Source organism: Poeciliopsis prolifica, unplaced genomic scaffold, assembly GCF_027474105.1.
Source record: "Poeciliopsis prolifica strain line A6 unplaced genomic scaffold, Auburn_PproV2 SCAFFOLD057, whole genome shotgun sequence".
NCBI lineage: Eukaryota > Metazoa > Chordata > Actinopteri > Cyprinodontiformes > Poeciliidae > Poeciliopsis > Poeciliopsis prolifica.
The window spans coordinates 313,781-338,887 of NW_026562432.1; the positions used below are offsets into that span (position 1 = coordinate 313,781).

At 39.1% G+C, this 25,107-nt stretch overlaps 1 protein-coding gene across 1 annotated transcript in view; it reads right to left on the reverse strand.

Moving 5' to 3' along the window:
• The window catches only part of itfg1 (integrin alpha FG-GAP repeat containing 1), a 152,042-nt gene that overhangs the window by 11,327 nt on the left and 115,608 nt on the right, over positions 1-25,107 (reverse strand). The window contains exons 15-17 of the mRNA XM_055060071.1: positions 8,380-8,504; positions 2,026-2,108; positions 824-941 (exon numbers count right to left, since the gene is read on the reverse strand). Coding sequence (XP_054916046.1) covers positions 824-941; positions 2,026-2,108; positions 8,380-8,504 — 326 coding nt within the window. The remainder of the gene's footprint in view (positions 1-823; positions 942-2,025; positions 2,109-8,379; positions 8,505-25,107) is intronic.

Consider the following 25,107-nt stretch of genomic DNA (forward strand, 5'->3'; position numbering starts at 1 on the left):
TATAATTTGTACTGTGTGTGTGTGTGGGTGTGTGCGTGTGTGCGTGTGTGTGGATGTGTGTTATTGTGTAAGGAAGCTAAAAAATAGTCAGGTTTAAGCCAGGTCTTTTCTGTAAGTACTTACAGTATTACCCTTCAACGGAGGACAATTAAAGATCTCCTGTGCGTGCGTGTGTGTGTGTGTGTGTGTAATCATGCTCATATGGTAGATGTTCACACACATGCAGCCCACATGCTCCAGCAGCAGATGGTTCCGACAGGATGCCAGAGAGTTCCTGCTCTTCTCCGATCAGCACGCACCAATCACAGGGTTTGAAGAAGAAAAAGGGAAACGATAAAGAAAAAGTAGATTTGCTGGAATAACTTGTTAACCGTTTGCGTCCTTGTGTCCTCGGTGACTGAACTGCGCGTGCCCGTGTGTGTGCTGCTGAGAACGACCCACCCAGAATGAAGCACAAAACACATGAGAAAACATGCACCGACTCCCTGGAGGGCGCATTTAGGCAGTAATGAGCAGCAGATCTACCGTGCTGGAAGGACAGAAGAAGGCAATTACAGCTGAACGCCCTTCCAGGTTGTGGCCCGCGGGGATAGAAAGATGGTGGAGGAGAAGGACTGTGTGTGTGTGGCTCGGTGGGGAGGCCAGAGGACTACAGGACAGGCAGTGAGATCCATCTGCTGCTGGTTGTGACCAGTCTGCTCACCCAGGCTCTCTCGCTCATTCACCAATAAACGAATGGAAGAAGGAGGAAGCTGTGTTTCACCGAGAAGGTGTGAACATTTACTACAGCAGAGCACCGAGTGAGTGTTTTCTGTGTCCTGACCTTCTCTTTCCAGTGGAGGATGCCGATAATCACAAGGATGAAGACGCACACGCCGATCAGCGCGATGGCCGTCAGCAGGACGCTGTTGCTAGGAGTGAGGTACAACTTAGCGCTCCAGCTAAAAAGAGAAGAACAGGAAGATGTCAGACACCTCCAAAAACTTTGGTGTACTTATACTTGTAACCATTTTCTATGGTTTAAATGTTTTACTGTTGAATTAAAAACCATAGATCAACACCTCAAAACAGTGAAAATGTTTCTCAAAACACAGCAGAGCACATGATTTACATATGGAGGTACAAACAACCGTTTTATACAGTGTGAAGGTGGATAAAAGTGGAATATCTAGAAGCCTTTTCCAGGTGAATGGAACCACAGGTTTTTTTAGTTGACACAAATTGTGTTTTATCATCATTTCAATGCAACTGCTTTACGTACTTATAACCTTGGACTAAATTGCATAGAGTATTGATTCTTAATGCTTTAGAATGACATTGGTAAAACCTCTGCAGCTGTCCACGAGGTTTTGAGGTGTGTTTATAGGAACATTTATTGAAACAAGTTTACACTGCTAATATTACACAAGTGTGATTTGGTCTCTATAATAAAGAGAAAGTGTTGGTATTTTGACACCTCAGACAGAACACGAACCTCTTACCAAAGAGTGGCTGAGTTAATATGTCTCCAAATAACAAGAGCTCTTCTTGCTGCATTGAGCTCCAGCTGTGAACCATCACAGAAGAACTATTGTTGCCATTTTTCCTTCCCATTTTTCACAAAGGAAACAATCAAAGAACTACAGTAATCCCGCTAAAACTGTCATCATTTTGAAACATTTGGCAGCCAAGTGGTTTTACACCTGGGTGTAACGTATGGAGGGCGAGGGAGACATGCGAGTGTGTGTGTTTTCTCAGAGACGAACTGCCATCTGGAGCTCCTCCTGGGCTTTCATAACAACATGTGAACAGCACCACAATAACACCCGCACACACGCTGCGATGCCGTGGTGTTTGCTCACCGGGCATTGTCTTCCTCTGAGACAACGCCGACACCGTCTGCAGCAAGTTAAAGGAGCTTGAATAAAACCGTGAATAGCATGAGTGTTTAAATGTGTCTGTGGCAGCAGTTTACAAGAGAAATGTGTATGTGTGCTTTTTATGTTTCAACTGAAATGTTTTATGTCTGCGGTGAGTGTTACTGACCTGCGGGGAGTATTGTGTGGGAAGGGAATGACTATGAGCTGAGAGTTGGGAATGATGGCCGTCCACTCATGTTTCCTTGTCTCCTGAAAAGAGAGGAAGAAAGCCAATACACTTATAAACTTAAAGATGGCAGACTGTCAATTGAACAAAGCCATGTTAATTTAAGATGGTTCATAATCTGAAAACATGCATATTTTATGGAAAGCGACTAAGGCAGCGCATCCAACGTCTCAGGAAAGACACCTTGAACTTTTCACATTTTGCTACATTACAAATAGGGTTGGACTTTAACATTGTTAACTGGGATTAATGCATTACATAGTCTGACAAAATCAGTTGTATTTTTGTTTTATATTTTTTTATAACTCGACTAAGAACTTTAATCAATTCCCACTACTTGCTTCTTAATGCAACTTGACATTTTTCAAATGTTTTCTGCTCTATCAGGTGAAATCTCAATAAAGCGCGTTGTATTTCGTGTTAGAATTGTGACAAAATCTGGAAAGGGACCTGACATCTGAATACTTTCTCGAGACCCTGCAGCAGTGTCAACAGAAGAGTAAGCTGAGAAAAAAAAACACGAGAGGAGAGAGACAGCAGATTGTAATTACAAGAAACACATTAAGGCAGGAGCGAGGATTAAAGTATAATTATACAGAAAATTAAAAACCTGGAGAAACAGCTACATTTCTTATCAGAAATATGTCTTAAATTATAGAGTTCATCTTCATGTCCATTACTACCTGTCATTTAAGCACACAAACAAACCCAGCATTAGGAAAAGGACAAAATAACAAATATCATTGTGGTCCAGTGGTAGAGGCAGCTCTGTGTGGGCGATGTTTGACAGCCGAGCAGCACATGGGTTTATAAACAGACTCATAATATGAGATGGTTCTTTGCAGATTTATATTGCAACCCATACATTTTATACTTTTATAATATTTTTTTTTCAGTTCAGAAACACCAAGGCTATGTCTGAAACGCAAAGAGAACAAAAAGCCAGAAGCGCTTCAGTAAACCGGACAACTGGATTGGTGAAGTTAAACTAAATGACCTAAAGTCGACATTGTAAACATAAAGAACGTAAAATGATCTCATCAGGGAGCTGCAAAGTTCAAACTTTAGGAGAAAATCAAAAGCAATATCTCCTTGCTTCCTTGTTTTTTTCTTTTTACATTTAATACAAAAAATGTATGTCTGGACCGTAAATCATGTCAATTTCAAAATCTATGATGTTAGGCAAAATATGATTCTGGACCATATTATTCTATATTATGTACAGATTCTTAAATTGTGTTGTGTTATCTTGGAAGCCCATATTTTATATGTAAACACTAAAAAAAGTCATAGACCCAATTTATAAAACTGATCTAAAAAGAACGGGGAGCAAACAAAAAGAAATACAAAAATTATAATTAAAAAAATCACATTTGCTCTTTTGATGGAGTCGGAACTTGTCTTTACGCTCCGTCAGTAACTTAGAAACCAAACTGATCACAGAGTTAGATCAAAGCTTCAAATCAAAGACAGAGATCGTGATCTAAATAGAATTTTTTGCTTGCAAAATATAATATTGCTTTATCTATTATGCAACAATAAATATTTGCTTTTTACTCGCATTGGAACTAGCAATTTTGCAGTTTTTTTTATTGCAAAGTCTATAATTATTTGTAATTTTCAATTAATTACAGAAAACAATATTGATAAAATGAGCAATATTCCAATTCAAAGCCTTTTTTCTACTAAATTATTGAACACACATATGAGCTCAACAATGAAGACTCTTGTAGATGTTATTCAGGTAATAAAACCATCAGATTGTTGCAAAGTGCTATCAAACCCATTCAAGTGGTTCAGCTGATCTTCATGGGCTCTTAATTTTTTTACAATAAAAAAACAAAAAAAAGATTTTCAATAGTTATTCGGATCACAAAATAATCTGGTCATATTACAGTCCATGTAGGATTTGAATTTTTATTTTCATTTATTCTAGAAAAAACACAGAATGAAGACCGTTTAGCATCAAGAGTTACCACAGCTACAGTTTATGAGCTCAGCGTTACCAGAGGCAACCGGGGCAATCACATCAATGATCCCAAGACCATAACTGCACTCGGAGCTGGAGGGATCTTTAAAATTCCCAGCTGGGCAGAACATGGATGTGCCGCTGCTTTTTAATTGTAATTCCCATTCCTCAACACCAGAGAGGGAACCGCGTCTTGCAGCTATTTTAAATAAGTGCGCAGCGAAGGCGTTGCTTTTTTAAATGAGAAAAAGCACACTCCCGCTGCCAGCCATTGTCGCTTAGCTCTCGGAAAGCGCCAACAATTGGTGGCAACCAGTGGGGGGTGGAGAAGGGTTTGGCGACGTTGGAGGCGAGTCAGCCTCCACTGCTGCTGTCTGGAAGCAGATCTGATCTGGCCGTTTGGAGGAGGAAAACCTTCCCAAGACTTCAGAGAGAAAGAGGGAGAGAGAGAGAGAGACGGTCTGGAAAGCCAGAGAAAGTAGCTCCGCTTCCAGAGAGCCGACAGAGGCGGATTCAGACATGGAGGGTGAGAGTGACAAGTAGGGGACTGATTAGAGAAGTAAACCACTTGGAGCAGCAGAGGGAATCCCCTGGGTGGAAGATAAGCAAGCAGGAGGAGAGACACTCACAGAGGAAGAGGCTAGTAACAGATAGCGGAGATCGGACGGAAAATGGAAGATATTCAAGCTCCTTTCACAGGCCGTCCTCCTCAGTGACGCAGCAGACAGACACTGCTCTTATACACAAACACTCAATGTCAAACACGCAGACATTTCCCACACAAAGAACAGAACATCCAGTCTGTTCTATAATGTTCTCATGCTTGATGTTTAATCTCAGATTATTACTAAGTGATCATCTGAACACAGCAGCAGTAGTAGTTTAAATTAAGCAGGTGTTAAATCTTAACACCTGTTTCTCTGGTTATCTGTCACAGAGTTGGTTTGTGGGTCGCCTCCCTTTTTTTCTTACAAACTGAACAGAAACAGAGTTCTGCAGGACATCTTAAGGATGTCAAAGCCAAGCTAGCATAACTGACCTAATTCCCTCTCCCTTCGAATTTTTGTGTTCTAAAAACTTTTCAGTGACCAGTGAAATGTGATACACTTGGACCTTATTATGTCGTCATAGTTTTGACAATTAGTAGCAAAACACTGGGTCCCTTTTTCTTTTATATATCATGCATATATTTAAGATTTAGTGCATTATTTTTGACAACTTGACAGCTAAAAACAATCATAGTAGGCAATCAGGTGCGGGAAAATCGTCACATCGCAACGTTTCTATAGGTGAGAAATTACAAAACGCAGGGCGGAAAGCAAAGATTGGATCAAATGTTCAGTGCAAGAAAAGTTAATTCAACGGTAAAATGCCGACAGAGAATTCCAGCTTAAAATAAATATTTTTTTTCATTCACGGTTCAATGGCTTTGAAACCGTCGATCAATTTCAAAGATGAAAACGTTTCAACTCAAGATAAGTGACACTTTTTTTCCTAAAACAAACATGAAAACGATCCATAACTTGAACGTAGAAATGTCAAATACACATATGACCATTTTCACAGATTAATTTCACATCACATTAACGGTTTTAAATTGTTCTATAATTTGCAGATTTTTTACAGTTTGTGATGTTTTTAAATATAGAGATATTTTTACTGCGTAGGTCGGAAATCAGAGTGACAGATCAGGAACACAGATAAACAGAAAGATTAAACCTAACAAAGGAATCAAGAAGGGACAGTAGAAAGGATTTATAGACATCGTCCTCTTTCCAGTGGGGCCTGGCTTTTCCTCATTAAAGACGTTGTAGATTTAATGCAGTCCCTCCACTCTCCAGACCCTCTGGCTGGTGAAAAAAGCCCACTTTGCATAATAGACTGCATCTTTAGGCATTCATTAAGACACTTTGTAGAAGGAATGTGTGTGGAGGAGGGAAAATAAGAACACAAGATGATATAAAAATGTATAGCGATAAAAAAAAAAAAAAAAGGACTGAAATGAGGGACAATAAAGCAGCCTGGTTAAGCTGAGAGTTTTTGGGCGCATTACGGCTTCAGAGTTTGTCGGACTGAGTCATCTGCAATTTAAATGAGCTGCTTGACGGAGACCTTGGTACCACACGGGAGGGGGGAAAAAAGGCTCTGTTGTTCCGAATATTCAGAGCGACAAGTGTACTGGGAGAGGAAACGGAGCTGGAGATGGATGCGGCGATGGGGAGGGAGTCGAGCTGAAGAGCGTTGACATTTATGGGAGTGAAGTAGAAAAATGTGGGAGATGAATAAATTTCATCAACACAAGCTTGCCGTTGTTTAGCGTATTAGTTTTACATTAGCACATAGTCCGACAGGATGCAGGATTGCTCCAGTCGTCATTTATGCATCGTGGGCTTCCAGAGATGTGAAAGATTTGTTTTAAAAGATGTGACAACATTGAATTGTTGGTACTTCTGAACAGAAATGCATTGATAAGTTGGTTATAAACATATGAAGAATTAGTCCCAAAAACTGGACAAAAAAAAAAGGTTTTAAAAATCCTAAATGTATCCAGAAGGACAAATTCATGAGTCTGGAAACATGGTATAGAAATGAAAGGTGTGCCGACCAACGCTCTGACCAACAGTCTTTCCACACCTGATAGTTCAGTAGACTTGTTTTGTTAAGGGACCAAACTTGCAACATTTGTTACTTTTTCAGCTGATGCGGTTTCTTTTCGTACTGCATTGGGTCAAATGAACCAAACACTTTCAAAACCTGTTCCAATCCTCACCTGGGGTGGCGCTGAACTTGGATCTACTGAAGAAAACATGAAAACTTCAGGAGAAGACACGAGCGCACGTACTTTCATCACAAAATGTAAACAACAGTGAAGGGTGGTGAGATTTTAGAGGTTGTAAAATTCTACTTTTGTCTTTAATAAAAGTCCAAAAACCATTTCCCCTGCTAAAATGTTTGTTTTGGTTGTATTTACCCAGAATATCCTGCCCTATAGTTCGCCTTCTGTTTTTGGGGTGATCTCCAGCAAACATTATTAGCTAATAGTCAGAATAATTAACAGCACAGGGATGAACTGTATTCAATCCTAATGCAAAACCCAAAGGTTTGGGGGGCTAGACTTTTGAATAATTATTGCTTTTCTGTTTTAAGTACATGAAATGAGATCATTTTGGTTTTGCTCTTTTAAAATACGGTAAAGCTGTGGTTTTCCCAAAAGGTTATCAAACTGTGATGATTTCATATTTAGATCTGGAAAACGTTCCATGTTTTATCCATCTCCCACAATGTGTCTAAATATATTTCAATTCTGAAACCTTTTTTTCTTTCTAAATACAAACTAAACTCTTGAAAGTAAACCTTTTAACACCTGGAAAGAGGTGTAGGAAGAAAACATGCCTCTTCTAAAGACATGGCCAAACACAGCTTATAACAAGTGAAAATACATTACCGGTGCTCATTAAGGAGAAGAAGATAAATAACGTGAAAATATGAGTGTTTAGGAAAATAATCCATAAATTGAGTTCAGAAATGGAAGACTGGAAAGAAATCCATACGGATTGTTGCTGCAATTTAAACTGGGCTCAGCTGTTACACACACACTCAGCGTTTAAAAGATGTGGGCATGGCACCTTTCTCACATTATCTAATGAGCTGCTCTCATTAGCAGACATCTTGTTTGAACACATTTCTTGACAGCTGATATAAAGCATCACATCTCTGCATAAACAGCTGCAAAAGAAAATGTCAACTGAGCTTTAAATGACTGTAGAAAATTCAGACTGTTCTAATAGATTCAGCTGTTTCTGCTCTGCATTCATTTGAAAAGCAAATAAATAAACGAAAGAATATTTTAGATTTTTTTCTTTTATTATTTTGTGAAAAAAATTGAACATCCAGCTCCTGGAGATGAAAACGCCTGAGTTCGGGAACAAAACTTCTGTTCTCCGCCTGTGACTTTGAAATGCTAAACGTTTTCATGAATTATTCTATGAGTTGATATTTTCTTGGACAGCTTTTTGGCTCTGGATATCACCGTCCTGCGGCTGTTTCTCCCCTCTCACACTGAACTCAATGCGGAGACATAAAGTGGCAGAGACACGCATGGCATGCAGCTCTCAAAAGGGACACAGGCTGTTCGGAAATAACTCAATTTGGAGTTTTAACTTTAGCTTTTGTGATCCAGTGAAACTTGCACCTAGGGGTTTAAATCTGATGTTTTTTATCTTTATGTTTTTTTCTGCTCCACCACAGACGATAATCTGTTCAACTACACAGCAGGGTGTATTTTTCTCCCCCCCAGCCTCTTTTGTGTCATTATACGTCCTCACCGTTTCTCCAGGCTTCCTGGGAATGCCAACGAAGAGGTGGTCCAGAAAGTTGGCGCTGCGTCCGAGGCCCAGCACAGTGTAGGGCAGCTGCAGGGAGAAATGAGCCGACTGGCTCAGCTGACCAGCTGCAGGGAAACACAGAGAGAGAAGCAAGAGATGTAGATTTTTATGCGGTTTCTTTCAGAAACCCGTGAAGCGGCGGCTGGGATGAATTCTCCTCACAGGTGCTGCAGGCGTCTATTGAAAGACGGTGAGTCATGCAGACTCTGCAATTGTCTGATTTTAACCTACTGGAACCACGGAGCAAAAAACATTTTTGAAATAGCAAAGCAGCTTTTTAACAGATGGAATTTGTTATTTGTGTTTCCATGGCCACTATGAATTATTAACTTGTAGTCTGTGAATTTTTGGAAAATAAACTAAAGCTAAATAGCAACATAACAGCAGACACACACACATACACACACACAACTGTTTTTCAGTGGGTTTTGTAATGCTCATGCATAGTTTCACTTAAGACAACAGCTGCCATGTTTCTGCTTCAATAATCCTCTGAACTGCATCTGGCTTTATGGTGCTTAAAGCCTGTAAACACATGTAGAGTGAGTTAATGAGAGTGGAGTGTTTCTTTTGTGTCTGATTGACAACAAAATGTTTTATTAACTGGGGTGACTGAATGGAAGAGCAAGATCACACACACTGGTAATGTTAGAAATATTTTCTACTGCAAACTCCACCCTAAAATAATGACCTAAGTTATTTTTCGACCAAAAAATAATTTTTAGTAAAAAACGGCCCCAAAATAACTGAAAATGTTCTCTCTCTTTCCTGCCACTTCCTGATGATGTGCTACTCTGTGTTGGTCTAGCAAATCAAATCCCAAAAGAGGGAATAGCAGCTGGTAGCTACAATGTCAGAAAATGAGAAAAAGGTCAAGGGGTTTAAATACATCTACAAGGCAGTGTATCAATCAAACTGTTCCCCACGGAGCTGAGAGGAGCTGATCAATGTGGAAACGGATCTCATTCAACAGCAGTCGTTCACACCGCTCTCTGTGCAACTTTCCTTTTCCTTGATGTTACATCTTCCTTCCTTCAGATCAATCGTCATCCCAAAAACTCCGACCCAAATCATACATATTAAAGGACATTGTCCCTGATACTCAGCAAAACGTATGTGTAACCTTTGAATTTGAGAAAAGCCGCAAAATAATTTCTAAAAACCAAATTTGGTAAACAAGAAAAGTTTTGTCTGATTTAACTTTAGACGGTGAGATAAAAATGTTTGCATCCTTTTATTCAGTGTATGTAAATATCTGGCTTCAACTGGATCTCTCATTTCATCTCCCTCATGCCCCTAAAATGCTTTCAGCTACAAAACACAATGTTGTGCAACAAAGTGAGATATAAATACCTGGAAACAAAAGACCTGAGATCCAGATTTGCTGTTTCATAATCATGTTTTGATGTTTAGGGCGACTGTCTTACAGTGCAACAAACATCCTACCTGACTGAACCATATGAAAAAAAGAAAAAGTTTTGCTCTAAATAACCATCCTCTATTTACGTTTGACATGATTTTATGTAATCAGACGGATGAGAACCACACAAGAGAGCCTGGATTCTGACAGACGCATCATAAAAGATACAAATCAGCAGGAGACACCTGAGGCCAGCACAACACCTCCCGTTCTCTCTGTTCTCGCCAAGCCTTCTGTATTTAGTTCCCTTCTTTCAGCCTGTCCTTATCTCTCCATGTCCCCCTGCTACATCACTCCGATTTGGCCTTTTGCGTTTCCCTCTTTTCATCCCTCCTCGTCGTCTCCTCTCTCGCTCCACTTCAGCTGCTGTATCTCGCCCACGCCACCCAACTCTGCCAAGTGCAGCCGACATAAATCAACCTCTATGTGGTAAACAAAGAGAGGGAAGGAGAGAGGGAAGAGTGGAAGAGGAGAAAGCCTGGAGGCAGCCAGTGATCAGAACTAATGTGGATAGACTGCGTATTGCAGGCCACGGGGGAGCACAACAGATAGGTTTCTAATCTATGCTTAGCCTCGGTTTAGATGAATAGGAAAAAAAGAGGTTTCTTTCATTTTGGGTCATCTGAATTCGGACCATGCGAGTCCACCTCGGTCTTGAAGGTCGTAGGTTTTTGCCCCTGGTGCATTACTTAAGTGGAGGCAAACCTAACCAGTGGAAAGTAGGCATACATTTGTAGCGCATCATTAAGAAAACTAAATAAAAAATATCAGCAACATCAAAAAATTTACTTATATGAGTAATTTAGCTCAAGAAATGAAATCCATGCCATATATTTTAGCGCAATATGATATTTTTCAACTCTTTATTTCTTAATAAGCTGTTATGAAGACACCAGTGTCCTCTTGGACTAACATTTTTCAGAGTGACAGTTAAGAGGCTATGCTTCACGGCTTTTAACAACCCAAAATTTGGCTTTTCAGGACTTTAATTTAAAAGAACTGCATCTACTGAAACATCCATTTCCTGTCGAGTATCTGCACTCAGTTCTTTTTGCATGAATTACTGCATCAGTGAGGCATGGGATGGAGATCAGTCTTTGCTTCTGCTGAGATGTAATAGAGATTTTGATTTTTAACCACTTGTATTGAACAACAAACAGACAGGAAAGGTGGTGGAGACATGAAGCCAAAACCGTGAACAACCATGTCGAGGACTACTTGCTCTGAACATGGTGTACATGCTTTCCTGACTAAGTCACTCAGTTCCTCCCAACCCAGGTTGCTTTGGCAGTCAAATGTCCTTGACTCCGTCTCAGTTGTTGGATGTCTGATCGTCCTCTTGACAACAGCACATAAAGACTCTCTAAAAATTAGATCAGACTAGTTTACAGGCTAATCAAGGTCAGTAACACCATGGTCAGTTGTACCTTTGTCAAAGTGGACAGGTACTGAGGAATTATGTCAGTCTCTCTGTAAGGATCATCAGCAGATGGAAGCATTAGGAACTTTCCAAGTAAACAGCTGCATTGATGACCAACACCAGCTGATGACATGATTCCCAAGTCATCACTGACTCTGGACTTCAAGCAGTTGGATTCTGCGCCTCTGCAGCAGTGGTCTCAAACTCCAGTTCTCAAGGGTCCATGTCCTGAACCTCTTAGATGTCTCTGCATCAGCACAATGGGTTCTAATGTTAGCAGTAGATGCAGTTCTTGTCAGCAGAGCTCTGAAGAGTTTGATTGGATGATGATGATAGTAGTTTGGCCTGCAGTCGGTGAATTGCCAGATCATTCCCCACTCCATCTCTTTCGTTGTGTCATGGGGCAAGACACTTCACTCATCTTGCCTGCTTGTGGGGGTCAAATGCTCAGGTGCATGGCAGCCCCAGGTAGCTGTGGCTACCATCCACTGTGAATGTGTGTGTGAAAGGGTGAATGTAGTGTGAAGTGCTTTGGAGTCCTCTTGACTTGATAAAGACTTAATTCAAGTGTGTAGGACAAGGGACACATCTAAAAGTTAGTTACCTATCGGACTGCACTTTGAAACCACTGGACTACAGTCTTCCTTCACACTTTCTGGATGATTTGATTTCTGAATGAAATGAAAAATTTACTTTCATATGAAAAGAGGAGTTTGGAGCACTCAGTAACAGTCGATTCCTTTCTCTCTTTTGCCACGGTGAGATGTTTCTGACTATTACTGATTTAGGAGCAGCTTAACACAACGACTGCAGCACATGCCTTGGATAAGACTGTGTGGTTTCTCTTGAAGCTTCAGCCGCTTTCACAAAAACACTTCGAGGTGGGATTAAAGTGCCTTTTGCCTACTTGTTTTTTTTTGAGTGTGTGAAAAGACAGATGCAGCACAGGGGTAGAAGTCAACCCTTTTCTGTTACGTGTCTTACTTGCCAAGCAAGGTAGTCAGAGGCCATCAGTGGCTGCCCTGCAGAGTGCTGCGTTAGCTTTGTGGGACGAGGGAGTGATGCAGTCTGTATGATCATCTAGCCACAGCACTTAAAAGCCAAAAACGCTGAATAATTTCTGTCAAAAGAAGATTTTGAGAAATATCATTTAAATCTGAAGCATTCACTCGGCCAACAACAAGATTGCCTCTTTGAGGTTTTTTTGTCAGTGTTTTGAAAAGAATGGTGTGGGGAAAAAGAGTGCCGTCCTGCACTGTGGGCTTGTTTTTTGATAAATGTGGCAGTGTGGGATATCAACAACTTCACTTGTGATTTATGAAGGACAGCTTAAAGGTGGCTTGTCTTTGTGGGTTTATGATGGGAATGTTTTGTGAAAACAGCTTCTGACTCCTGCTGAAGCCCACACACGGTAAAATCCCCCCTTACCTCTTGAAATGTTTTCACTCCATTTATTTAAAAAGTGCTATTATTGATTTTGAATGTGCATCTTTTCCAACTGCACCTTTTACTATCACTCAAACAAGAAAACTAATTTTAGATTTTCATTGGCTGGAACACATAAGCATTAAGACAAACACAAATAAACAAATAAAATACCCATTTAATAAACAAGTTTACTGTTTGAATTGAATTCCTGAAGTAAATGAACTTCCAGCGATGCCTTCATTGATTGAGATGGACTGATATGGTGTAAGAGCTTTATTTCTGTTTGGCTAAAGGCAGCATGGCAGCTCAGTAGTAATCACTGATTTTTTGAACTTTCCCCCAAAAAGCTTTTCATTGGACATTTCTTTTTATGGCTAAAAATTTCTGCTTGTTCAGACTGTCTCTGCCTTTGAAGCTATTCAGTGTTTTGCCACGTTGCTGCTAAAATGTAGCATAATTGCCTGAATTGCATATCCCCATGACAAAAACAGGAAAGTGACAGAAATATTGGCTATTTCCACAGGGAACTAGGTACGGTTTCATAAACACTGACATGTTGAGGGCTGTACAAAGACCCGGCTTCCAACAACCAATAAAGCTGGAACCCAGGGTGCCTGACATTTATCTGCGTGGGCAGAAACCGAAGAAAACAGAACAGAAACCGATTTTTACTTTTTATTAAATGGCATCGGGCAATTTCCTAATCCTTAAAGAGCATTGGGAGAATGCTTGATGAGCAACAAAAGAGAGATAAAATCTGGCTTCTTATCATCCTATTAAGTTTAGCAGTCATGATGAGTGAAGAAATGAATTCATCCCCCCCAAAAATCTGTTTAATTTTAGCATGAGATTTAAAGTTAACTGGAAGCGCACAAAGTAAAGTTTCAAAACATACTAATGATAATATGTATTTAACACCAGCAGTCTGTCAAATGTGCATAAAACATCTTTTACAGCTTCTTGTTCATTTTAGGGAGGGCTGAAAAAGAGACAGTCTGTTTAAATTTGCATATTACCGCCTCTAACTCCTAAGTTTCACTCTCTCAGCTGACATCCTGACACTTTCCCTGAGTTTGATGCGTTTAGTTGGCTTAACTTTGTTTGGCCAATCCTCTGCTCTGTGATCCTTCAGCTGGTGTAGTTGATAAGTGTGTGATCTGCTCAACCTTTCAGTTGCGTAGCAAAAATCTGCTGAACCCAGTCTATAAGCATAAACTTACAGACTTAAAGAACTTTCAAGATCAGTGAAGATTGAGAAAGTTGTGAAGTCTCAGGTTTTTTTTTAATTCAAAGAGACACATTTACCACTGCTACAGCAAAAAAAAGTGTCCAGAGCAACAAAAAGCTCTAGACACTTAATTGTCAAAAAGCTTTGACAATTAAGGAAACTTAGCCAAATTGTATTTCTATTTTCAGATTTTAAAAGCAAAAGTACATTTTTATCCATTATGTCGGAGCAAGCTAACTAACCAAGTCCTTTCCAATAAATGTGAAAATTGAAGAAAAGCTCATAACCCACTTAAAGAACTGAAATGGAGTAATAGCTTGAGTCTGAACCTCCCCATTAAATTATTTTTCAGGGTTTCTACAGTTGTTGGCCTTATGTTGTAAATATTTTATGCTGATTTAGCATAAAACACACAGAAATGTTAAAACCACCCTTTGTTATTCTATTTTTATTTAAAAATATTTCAATAATGGTTTTATAAAATGTTTAAATGTAAGTCTGCCATACTATGACACAATAGGAGCACCTACTGTACTTGCCAACAAAAAATACTCTGAAAGACCACTCCCTATTCTGAGTTACTACAACCCTTTTTAACAACAATTAATGGAAAAAGCAAAAACAAAACTTTCACTGTATTTGATACAGTATAGACCATGTTTTGGACCAATATTCAGTGAACTGAAGGATACCTGTAGGAAATATTAGAAAATATGATGTAGTGTTTCAACAATATGCTGATGACACTCAGCTTTATTTCTCATGTAGCCTAAGAAAGTTAATCTGCTGCTAACATTACATGCTTGTCTTGAAGACTGGATATCCAGTTGTGCATCATAACCTCATCAAATCTAATATAATTATCACTGGCCAAAGAAATTTGTCGGATGTTATTTTGGATGTCATGTTCTCACTCCAGATGGTTCTGATTTAGTTCAGAATGCAACATTAAGAAATCTGGTGTTATTTTTGACTGAAAATCTCAACAACAGTGTTCTTTTATTTAAGAAACATAAGATTTATATAACTAAGAATGTTAATATTGTGGCATCCCTCTCTGGCTCCCTGGAAATTCATCAGTCTTTATTTTCTTCTTATCACCTATATGCTAACAACAGTAAACATCCTCAATAACGTCATAAAAAAAGTATTGTCCTAAGATGTTACCAAAATTTTCTGATGAATAACTTGACTGAATTTTCCTTTTATACACATTTCAAAGTTTCTAATTTTATTTGTCTTCTACAAGCAATTTCTTTTCCCAACTTATACTTGAATCTTTAATGTTTAATGCATTTATGACCTGTTTGCTTTTGTCATGTAAAGTGCTATATAAATAAAGTTTAGTAGCATGTCATTGATTTAAACATGGATCTGAATGTCTTTGGAACGTCAGAACGAGAATGTACCCCAATGTGGACTTGAGTCGGCCATGATACTTCATTAACCGAGGTCACCACAGTTTGGGAGTGAGATGTATGCAATTTGCGGTGAAGATGTCACTACATGCTACACACTGGACCTTTAAATTAACCCAGGAGAAAAGTTTAATCAAGTGTAAAACCATTGGGATCGAAGCTTTATCTGGAGTTCCACTCAGACCCTTTGAGCGAAACAAATTATCTGTCACCACCAAAAGTCCGCTGAACGACTCTGACATGGTTTTTGCTGACAAAACCATGAAAGTTCTGTATACTTGAAAGTGGAACACAGACAACCCAACATTTATGGAGAAATCATCAAAAAATGTTACGAAACACTGAAAATAGATGGAAAAAGATTATTCAGAAAGATCCAATTAGACTCAAAATTGCTGAAGAGAATTTGTGAGGGGGATTGGACCTTCAAGTAAAGCTTGGTTTGATGTTTGTGACAGACTGCTTACCCCGGTTAGGTGGCAAGAGGTGGATAGCTTGCAGCCGGCCACTCAGCAGGGTGGAGTGGATGAGTGTGTGTCTGTGTGTGCTTAGAGGCAGGATCAAGCAGGGTTACGTTGCAGGCAGGGAGCCTGGCTCAGCGTCTGCTTAGTGCCGTGTGAGTGTGTGTTTGAGTAGACTGGATAACAAACATAGTCGTGGTTGGAGGAAAGCCATTTCACAACATAGGGAGGCTGGCAGAGGGTATTATTCGGAGCGCAGAGTATGAGAGTGTCTGTGTTTTGTGTGTATTTGTTTGTCTGCCAGGAAGATTGGGGTTTGTGTGTCCTACATCGCCAAAGCAGAGCCAGCGGAGGCCTTGGCAGAGACTCCCACTGTGCACACATGATTGACAGCCTCCAGTTCATCTCTCTGAAGACAATGAGAAAACTCCAAATCTGCACTAGCAGTTGCTTTTGTGGAAGAACTTCACACACCCACACCCACATGCAGACACTTATGTGGGGTGCATGATCTAATGTTGGATTGTAAAACCAAACGACAAGAAGCAGTTAAATATGACTCCTCTCTCAGAAACTTGTTACCGAATTCAATCTGCCGCTTACTAAGTTGTTGGCTGTATGAAACACGCTGATTAGAAAATGCCTTTCACTACACAACTATTAAAGCTTTAACATACAATTGACAAAAGCTAAAATGTAGCTAGGCGGACAGACATGTTACGCCGCAGTATGTGATAACGCCATAAACTCCAGCTTCAAAATGTAATAAAACGTTGGTAATGCTTTATTTGCAGGGGTGTGAATGAGACTGACATGACACTGTCATAAATGTTTGTTGACAAAGTGTCATTCAGTAAATAATGACTTCTAATGCCAAGTTGTATTAAAAGTGCATTAAAAGTATCAACTTGGGATTGGAAGTGTCCTTATATACCGAGTGATACTTCGTAACAACAGTCGTATCATTCATGAAAACTCATTCATGTTCATTACTGGTGTTAATTCATGTTTATGACAATGTAATGTCAGTCTTATGCACACCCTTTCAAATATAGTGTTACCAAAACATAATTAAAAACGCATTAAGCAAAAAATTTAATAAAAACCTTGAACACATTGTGCAGTACTTTCTGCCACATATTTAATGAAGTGATAACATTTAGTGGCAATTATTCCAAAATACATGGGTTGTTCTTTTTTTTAGAAATTATTAGGTGATATAGCACATTATGATTATGTGACAAACAATCAGAGCTGAATCATTATACTTCTAATAACGATCATGTTGAAGCTCCTATGCACATTTAAATCAAAACTTGCTCTACTTTTGGTCATTTACCTTTTCAGACTCACAGGCAGATCTTCAGTATCATTCAAAATGATTCAGAACTCAAGGATTTTATTACATTTTGTGTCGACTGTTACTTTATCTGGTTTTATCGATGTCTTATTAGACCCTAATTTTATTATAATTTTACATATAGTGGCCATCCATCCATCCATTCAACCATTTTCTGTTGTCCCTAGTGGGGTCCAGCTAATGTTTTGGGCGAGAGGTGGGGTCACCCTGGACAGGTCGCCAGTCTGTCACAGGGCAACACAGAAACAGGACAACACACACTCACACCAAGGGAGAATTTAGAGAGATCAAATTCTTCCAAACAGTCATGTTTGTGGACTGTGGGAGAAAGCCAGAGTACCTGGAGAGAACCCAGGCATGCACAAAGAGAACATGCAAACTCCATGCCGAAAGGCCCCAGGCTGGGAATCAAACCCAGGACCTTCTTGCTGCAAGGCAACAATGCTACAGTGTATTGTTATTTCCATTAATGTCACAATATGTGACATTAATTTCACATGCTTGAAGAATTTGTCCCTAATAACTCACCTGGTCAAATAAAAATAAAAACAACAACAATAATGTAGCGTAACAATACATAGCTGAGAAAATGTCATCAGGTTTTCTTTGATCAGTTACATTGCTCTGAATAGTCAAATATTTTAATCATATTAACATGCAGTGCTGACCTTCCAACCCTATTATTATTTGACACAGATTCAGCGTCCTCGATTCCAAATGATGATCGTTAATAACAAACAAAAAGCTTGTTACACCTGCAGCTTCGGCTCCGTGTTGTTAAAGGTCAGACGAGTCGCAACAGATGGCAGCTGAGGTCCACATTTATGAAACTCTTCCTACATTTATGAGTTAAAATTTCATCATGACGCTTTTGCAGCTGTGCTGCTATAGTGCACAATGAAAGATTTAATATTAACAGAAGTGGACAGATGATGCCCTCTTGTTCAAAATTACAGTTTGCATGCAGATAGCTTATCATTTACATTATGGCACAAATCTGTATCTTTATTCGCGATAATAAAAATACAGAAATAAAGATATTTGAAAAAGGTTTGTAGTTATATTTGTATTTATTACAATTTCACACATTGATGGAGTAACTTGTCAACCAATAAGCAATATAAATTGGGGAGCATTAAAGTATATTTTATTCTATTCTATTCTATTCTGCAAACATGGAGTCAAGCTAATATCTACAAATGATTAGGTGATCTAATCATGTGAAAAGTTTCCACTCCCACCAAACATGGCTCAGTTTGTGTTTTGGAGACGACTCTTCTTGTCGCTCTCAGTGAGAGGATTGAAAATTCGACAAATCTGTATTCACAACCTCTGTTATCAAGATTAAATGGTAAAAATGTTGCAGTATAACCACCAGAGGTAAATAGATTTTAGCTTGTTTTATCACTCCCTTGAAGTTATTATAGAGTACATTTGGACAGACATTTATGAAGTCAAGTGACAGAAGATTCAGCTAACATGAACAGCTTGTTATGAAGCCATTGTTTGGGGGAATCATCCAGAAACCTCCATGGGTAAAAAAAACCACAGCAACAAGAAGAACAACAAATGCAGCAGCCTTTCACAGAAGATGACATCTGTCAGAGCTGCGGTTTGTGGCTTGTGAGATTGTTTTATAACACTTCAGTCAGGATGAAGTCTCCATTCAGTAGTGCACACATCAAAGATAAGACTGAAAATACTCCAGTTACCATCTTTATGTCAATACTCAAACCAATCCCGATAATGTTAGTGGCTCAAACTCTGCTATTAAATGTGTTTTTTTCAGCTCTGTATTACAGTCAATAAGCACTTTACCTCTGATAACTTTAAGCAAAATCTCATTTAAAACATTGTTCATGAAATGATTTCATGTGTGCATGATCGAACTTTATTGATCTTGTTTTGTCCTCACAACTGAATACTGAATATGGAGTTCCTACATTATTTTCCTGCGAACATCACAGGCTCGGTTAATTTCCCCCCTTTTCTTAAAATTGTTTGGCTGTAACATTTAGTCATTGGAATTCAAAATTGAAAGTATTTCACCATGTTTCCTTCTTATTTACCCATACAGAACAGAACAGAATAGCTAAATCACGCAGTAGCAGGATGCAAACTGAATGATTAAACTCGCAAACTTTCATTCCTCGTAGGACTGAGCAAAACCCAAAAAAAAAAGATAAGACTGATGCCTCCGAGAAAGTCACAACATGTTAATACGTGTGAAAGTGTGCGTCCATCTGCCGAGTTCTTCTTACGCATGTCTTCATATTCTGTCCAGAGGCCTTCTCACCTCTGGCTGGGAGGCAGTGAAACAATGTCACACCTAGTAGTCTGAAGCTAAGCTATGTGTGTGGTGGTGTGAGACAATAGATGTGAGAGACTGCAAATAAAAAGGAATATATATATATATATATATATATATATATATATATATAGAGAGAGAGAGAGAGAGAGAGAGAGAGAGAGAGAGAGAGAGAGAGAGAGAGAGAGAGAGAGAGAGAGAGAGAGAGAGAGAGAAAAGGGGAAAAAAATGTAATATAGGATAATAATAGAATAAAATCCCATCATAATCCCCTAAATTGATCCATGATGACAATGTAGTCATAACCTTGGCTTGTGGTGCAGAAACACCGACAAGCTCGCTTTCACTCCCAAGGGCTTAAAAACTACAAAAAAAACAAAACAAAAAAACAAAACAAAAAAACCCCCCCAGAAATTTCTATTGCCTGTCGCCATAGAAACCATTTGCTCCCCTGATGGTGATAAAGGGAGCAAATTGCCGAGATATAGGGAGGAGCCGAGAGGGACAGAAGTGCATATGAACACACAGAGCGACTCGCCAGAAGAGGCCCCTTCAGTGCCAGCGCAATGATGCCAAGATCTGAAAACTGACTGCGAGATAAACGTGTGTGTGTGTGTGTGTGTGCGTGCCTGTGTGCGTGATGTGATTCAGCTAAAGGACCCATTGGGCTTTATGGCTGCTCTGTCCCGCTTCGCACCGCCTCTTAAACACGATGGCAGTGAGGCATGTAAACACCTGCGACCGGAACGACACGCGGGAACAGTAGATCGCCGCCATCACACCAGATCGCTCTCTGTGAGCAAAGAAATTGTATAGGTCTGCAAGAACTGAAGTTGAATTTCTGTGTTCGCAGCATCTTTTGCCACCAGATCTGCCAAAACGTCTTGTAATTCATTTTCTTCCAACTTAAACGTTTGGCTTCTACGTCATCAAACATGCAGCACTGATCACACGATTCTTATTTTTATTCCCTTTTAAAGTATTGTTTGTATTGTGATGAACTTTTGTAATATACGCCTTTTTATTCTTTTTAAATTTGTAACTTTAAGACAAAAAATGTTCTTTATGGCATCATCCCTTTTGAAATAAATCAACAACAACCACAAAAATGAGAAAAAAAAAGCAGACGTGGCATTTTGAAGAGAAATGTTGATGAAAATAACTCTTTAAAAGACACACAGCCAAAGGCAGGTAAGTCTCACCCAGCCACACAAGTGTGTTTCGTTGCGTCATATGTGAAATATTAACTGCACTGCAAGAGAAAAACAATCTTCAAATACCCCCGTTCCCCACATTTCTTTTCTAATTATCAGCATGGCTTGTCCTTATCTATGCATTGCTTGCTTCTCATCAATTATGCATTGTTATGTAGAGTTTTACGCTATATAATGACTCGGGTCTCATTTGGATGGGAAAATCCTGGGTGAAATGATATCCTCACACAAAAAAGATCCACACAAACGTAGAATTTATTCACTGGGAAGCTGAAGTTCATTTGAGTAAAACGCTAAGCAAATATTGTTTTTGTCTTATCCCTCCTTTTATTTCAAATGGTTTTGACAGAATGAGACCAAAACGCAAAGTTTGCAACCCACAAAAACAGCGTTCTCTTTGCAGCGTCTGCCTCACTGGAGAATAAAAGCTTTTCTGAGCTGCTTCGATGTCACACTTGTGACATACATCTGTAGGTTTAGGCCGAAAAACAAAAACTGGTTGTGACACAAGTTTTGTCACATTTTTCAACTGTTTTTCCTGCTTCTTATGTCTCTTTGTTGGCCGTTCAATTCAGGACAGGGTATGTTACTTTTGATGAGGTGCCACTATCTCATTTTGTTTCATTCCCACCCACCCCCATACTTATATGTGGATTAAAGCTCTGTGTTATACACAGTCTAAGTGGCCAAAATGACCAGCTGACTATCAGGTAAATTAAGGTTGTAGACACTCAGAGCATGGAGTCTCCTCGTGTGACTTAATCTTTATTAGTGCAGAGAGAACTAGCAAACAGCTAACCTAATTCACCAGCTAATGCGTTCAAAATGTCTCTCTTCATATGTAACTAAAGCATAATCCTTCTTAGTGATTTGTTGTTTCTCTGCCATATTTTTTATAAAGTCTATTTATATTTAGAACTGTGTGATTAGCTAACTCGCTATCTAGCTACCTAGCTACCTCCCTCGCGAGTCGGTTATGACTCAGCAGAAAAAACACGGTCACACTGACATAAGTCCATGTCAATGGCTTTTCATAAACTGCAGCAGTTACTTTTACAATATAAAATGGTGTTAATATCATGTTATATTAGTGTTGTAGTCATGTATGTGGGTTATTACAACCTTTCTGGTAAAGGCTGTAATGAGCGTTCCAGTTAGCGTCAGTTAGCAGTGGCGGCTAAGAGCAGCTATTTTACTTCCGTCTCGTGGTGGAACCTTGTACTATGCTAGGATTAATCTCCCACCACTAATGTGCTGTACTACAACATGTAATTCTGTAATTGTCGACAGCGTAATATGAATAGGAAGTTAACACTGGAACATTATTCATTTGAAGCTTCACATCATTTTATTAAAACAAAAGGGAGACAGACGTAAATGTGATAGGGATATTATGCTCTTGTTTACATAAACTCCACTTTATTAGCTATTGCGATGCAATTGCTTCATAACCAGCCTGTCACATGGCAGCGACTCAATTATCTATCAAAGACAACCTGATGAAGTTGAAAGCACACATCATAATGAGTTCAAAAGAGGATTTAAACGACTTTGATCATGGTACGGTATGTTGGTACCAGCCCAGTTGAGTTTTTCCACAATCTGCTGATCTACGTTTACTGAGAAAATATGAAGGAATCCAGTAAACAGCAGCTGCTGGATGAAAAAGCCTAATTAATGTGAAGTTTGGTATGTGAAATACAACCTTTGAACGCACAGAGCGTTAAAACCGTGAGGCAGATGGGCCACAGCAGCAGAGGACCACACCGGGTGACCCTCCTGCCATCTGAACACGGGACACCGAGGCTAAAATCTAAATTTGGCCCATACAAGATTAGACACAAGATTCCTGGTCAGGAAAGTGTAAACTTCTGCTGCAACAGACGACGGGGGACAGAGTTTGGTGGAAACAACAAGATAGTATCCATTTTGCATCAAATCATTTCAAACTGGCTTCATCAACTTGACCACGAGATCCCTATACTTTCATGGTCTCCATAGTAACCAGATATGAATGAAGAAAAATGGCAATTGTTGAAGCAGCAGACACAGGGAGAGGAAAAAAAAGGGTAAACTACACTGTAAAATAAATCTTAGGTTGTTGTAAATCTCAGGTTGTTGTTATCCTGAAAGTGGGAGTGAATCCAAATGCCTTTATGATATTTACACTTTTGATATAAGTATTTATCAATTCTGAACTAAAAGGCTAGACTTTATAGCAAGTCTGAAAGCAGCCGTTGCGCAATAAATTACATACCCTTATATGTTAAATCATAAAAAAATTTAATAAAAGTTGGGTCAAAAAGTTTGATTTTTTTTTCTTTTCTAATGCTCATCTCATATCAGGTTTGAAAAGGTAAAAGCTAACAAACAACTCTCACTCTGGATCGGAGATGTCTGCGTAACGTGCCTGCAGTCTTAATGTGATCCATGAAGCAGAAAGAGCAGCAGACGTATGCAGCCTGAAAGAGGTTGGAAATGCTTTTTGAAAACTCCAATCACACGCACCTAACACCTAACATCCAACATCCAACACCGAAGCCCTTTTTAATAGGCTGGCAGCACATAACGAGCCACTGAACAAGATCTTGCACTTAGAAAATTGTATGTCTCTTTTTTAGAGAGGAAAATGAACAATCATCCCTGTGATTGCTATGACTCAAAGAAATGAAGGGATGGCACTGGAAAGGGTATATGTTAAATATCATTGGCTATATTACAATGATGGTCAGAGTGAGCTGCAGCTAACTCAGTCCAAACTAATAACTATTCAGATCTTACTAAAACAAAACTACAAACCAAAAGGCAATTCATAAAACCATTTCTTTGCCTTTGTCAATAACGAGTACCAATCTGCTTATTTAACCACCGTATTTTTGTCAAGTGTGCAAACATTTTATAACCAGGACGGGTTAAAATCTCATTTGGCAGACAGAAGACTCATCGTGCCAAAAGAGAAGGCAGTTTTATTAAAAGCAGACCGACATTTTGGAACGCTGCACTCAGTAAATTAAACTATACACCCCGAAACGTCTTATTTGTCAGATTAAGTTATCTTTTGGAAATAACCTTTAAGCGGGGATTAAAATATACTTTTTATTAAGCCCACATTTCCGTTTTTTTTTAAAACATATATATTTTATTAGTTTCATGTAATATTTAAATTTTAAGTGTCACGTTTTCATTAGCTATAAGCAGAAAATCACAATTAACAGAAATAAAGGCTTTCAAACTTAGATCTCGGTGGAATTAATCAATGTAATGTGTTTCACTCGGTGACAGAGTTCCTAAAATAAATGGGATTTTCCAATATTCCAGTTTATTGAATGGGTTTGCATATAACACAACGGCCGTTAATGGCTATCATTTTATTCTGTCTCAAGCAGAGGATTTGAATGTAGGAAAGCATACAAGCCCTTTAACGTCTAATAGTCAGCGATGTTTGGAAGATGATTGTTCACTGGGCTGAACAGAAGCAGCCCCAGATAGAGTTCAACATTCTGCTGGCCTTCCTTTGTATCTGAGAAAGCCTGCAGGAGAGATTAACAGGTGAGAAGTTAAAGGGAAAAAAAAGGCAGAGTGATTGAGTGAAGAACAGGGAAGTGAAAGAGCTAGCTAAGCCTGATCAATAGTCGTTCTCAGCATCTCTAGGGACAGTTACCTCTTTTTTTCCCCCTGCCTTCACTGATATTTTCTTTCTTCTTAGCTTTTTTTCTGCCTGATCTCTATGCACTCTGCTGCTCCAGCCTCCCATGGTTTCCTATATTCCCCTTTCATTCTCTCTCCAGTGCTTTATTTTTTGTCTGCAGTCGTCCACACTACACTTTCAGCCCCATCCTCAACACCCCCTGATTTTCTCTGCTTTCAACCCAATGCATTTCTCCCATCCAGCTGCTCCTCCATCTTACCTGCAGATTTTAAATCTTTCCTATGTGCTTAGAGATTATCCTTCATATAATTGGCAATAAAAGAGTCTGAGACTTGGGTACCACTTACTGTTTACTTGGTTTTGAATTAAGATTTTCTTTTTTGGAAGTTTTGATGAGTAGTTGCATTTTATTAAATGTGAAGTGTGTTGTGTGTGGGCCACTGCTAATCCCACAAACTCATTAGACTAATTGGAAGGACTGCAGAGAACTCAACATTGATTTTAGCTGGTACAGTTTTCATTCAAATGAATGCTACTTGTCTCCATGTTTTATTCTGCCTTTGTGAACATTTGTTTCTCTTAAACGTTGCTCTTCTTTCAACACCTTTAATCATGTTTTAGCACCAAGGCAGATAATGAACTGCTTGGGGTTGTTAATGCCCGTTTCTCACATCTGTTATGGCAACAGTCATTCAGACTCTTGTGTAATAATGAGGTTTATACAAGCACTGGAGTGAGAATGTGCTGAAGACAGACTTTTTT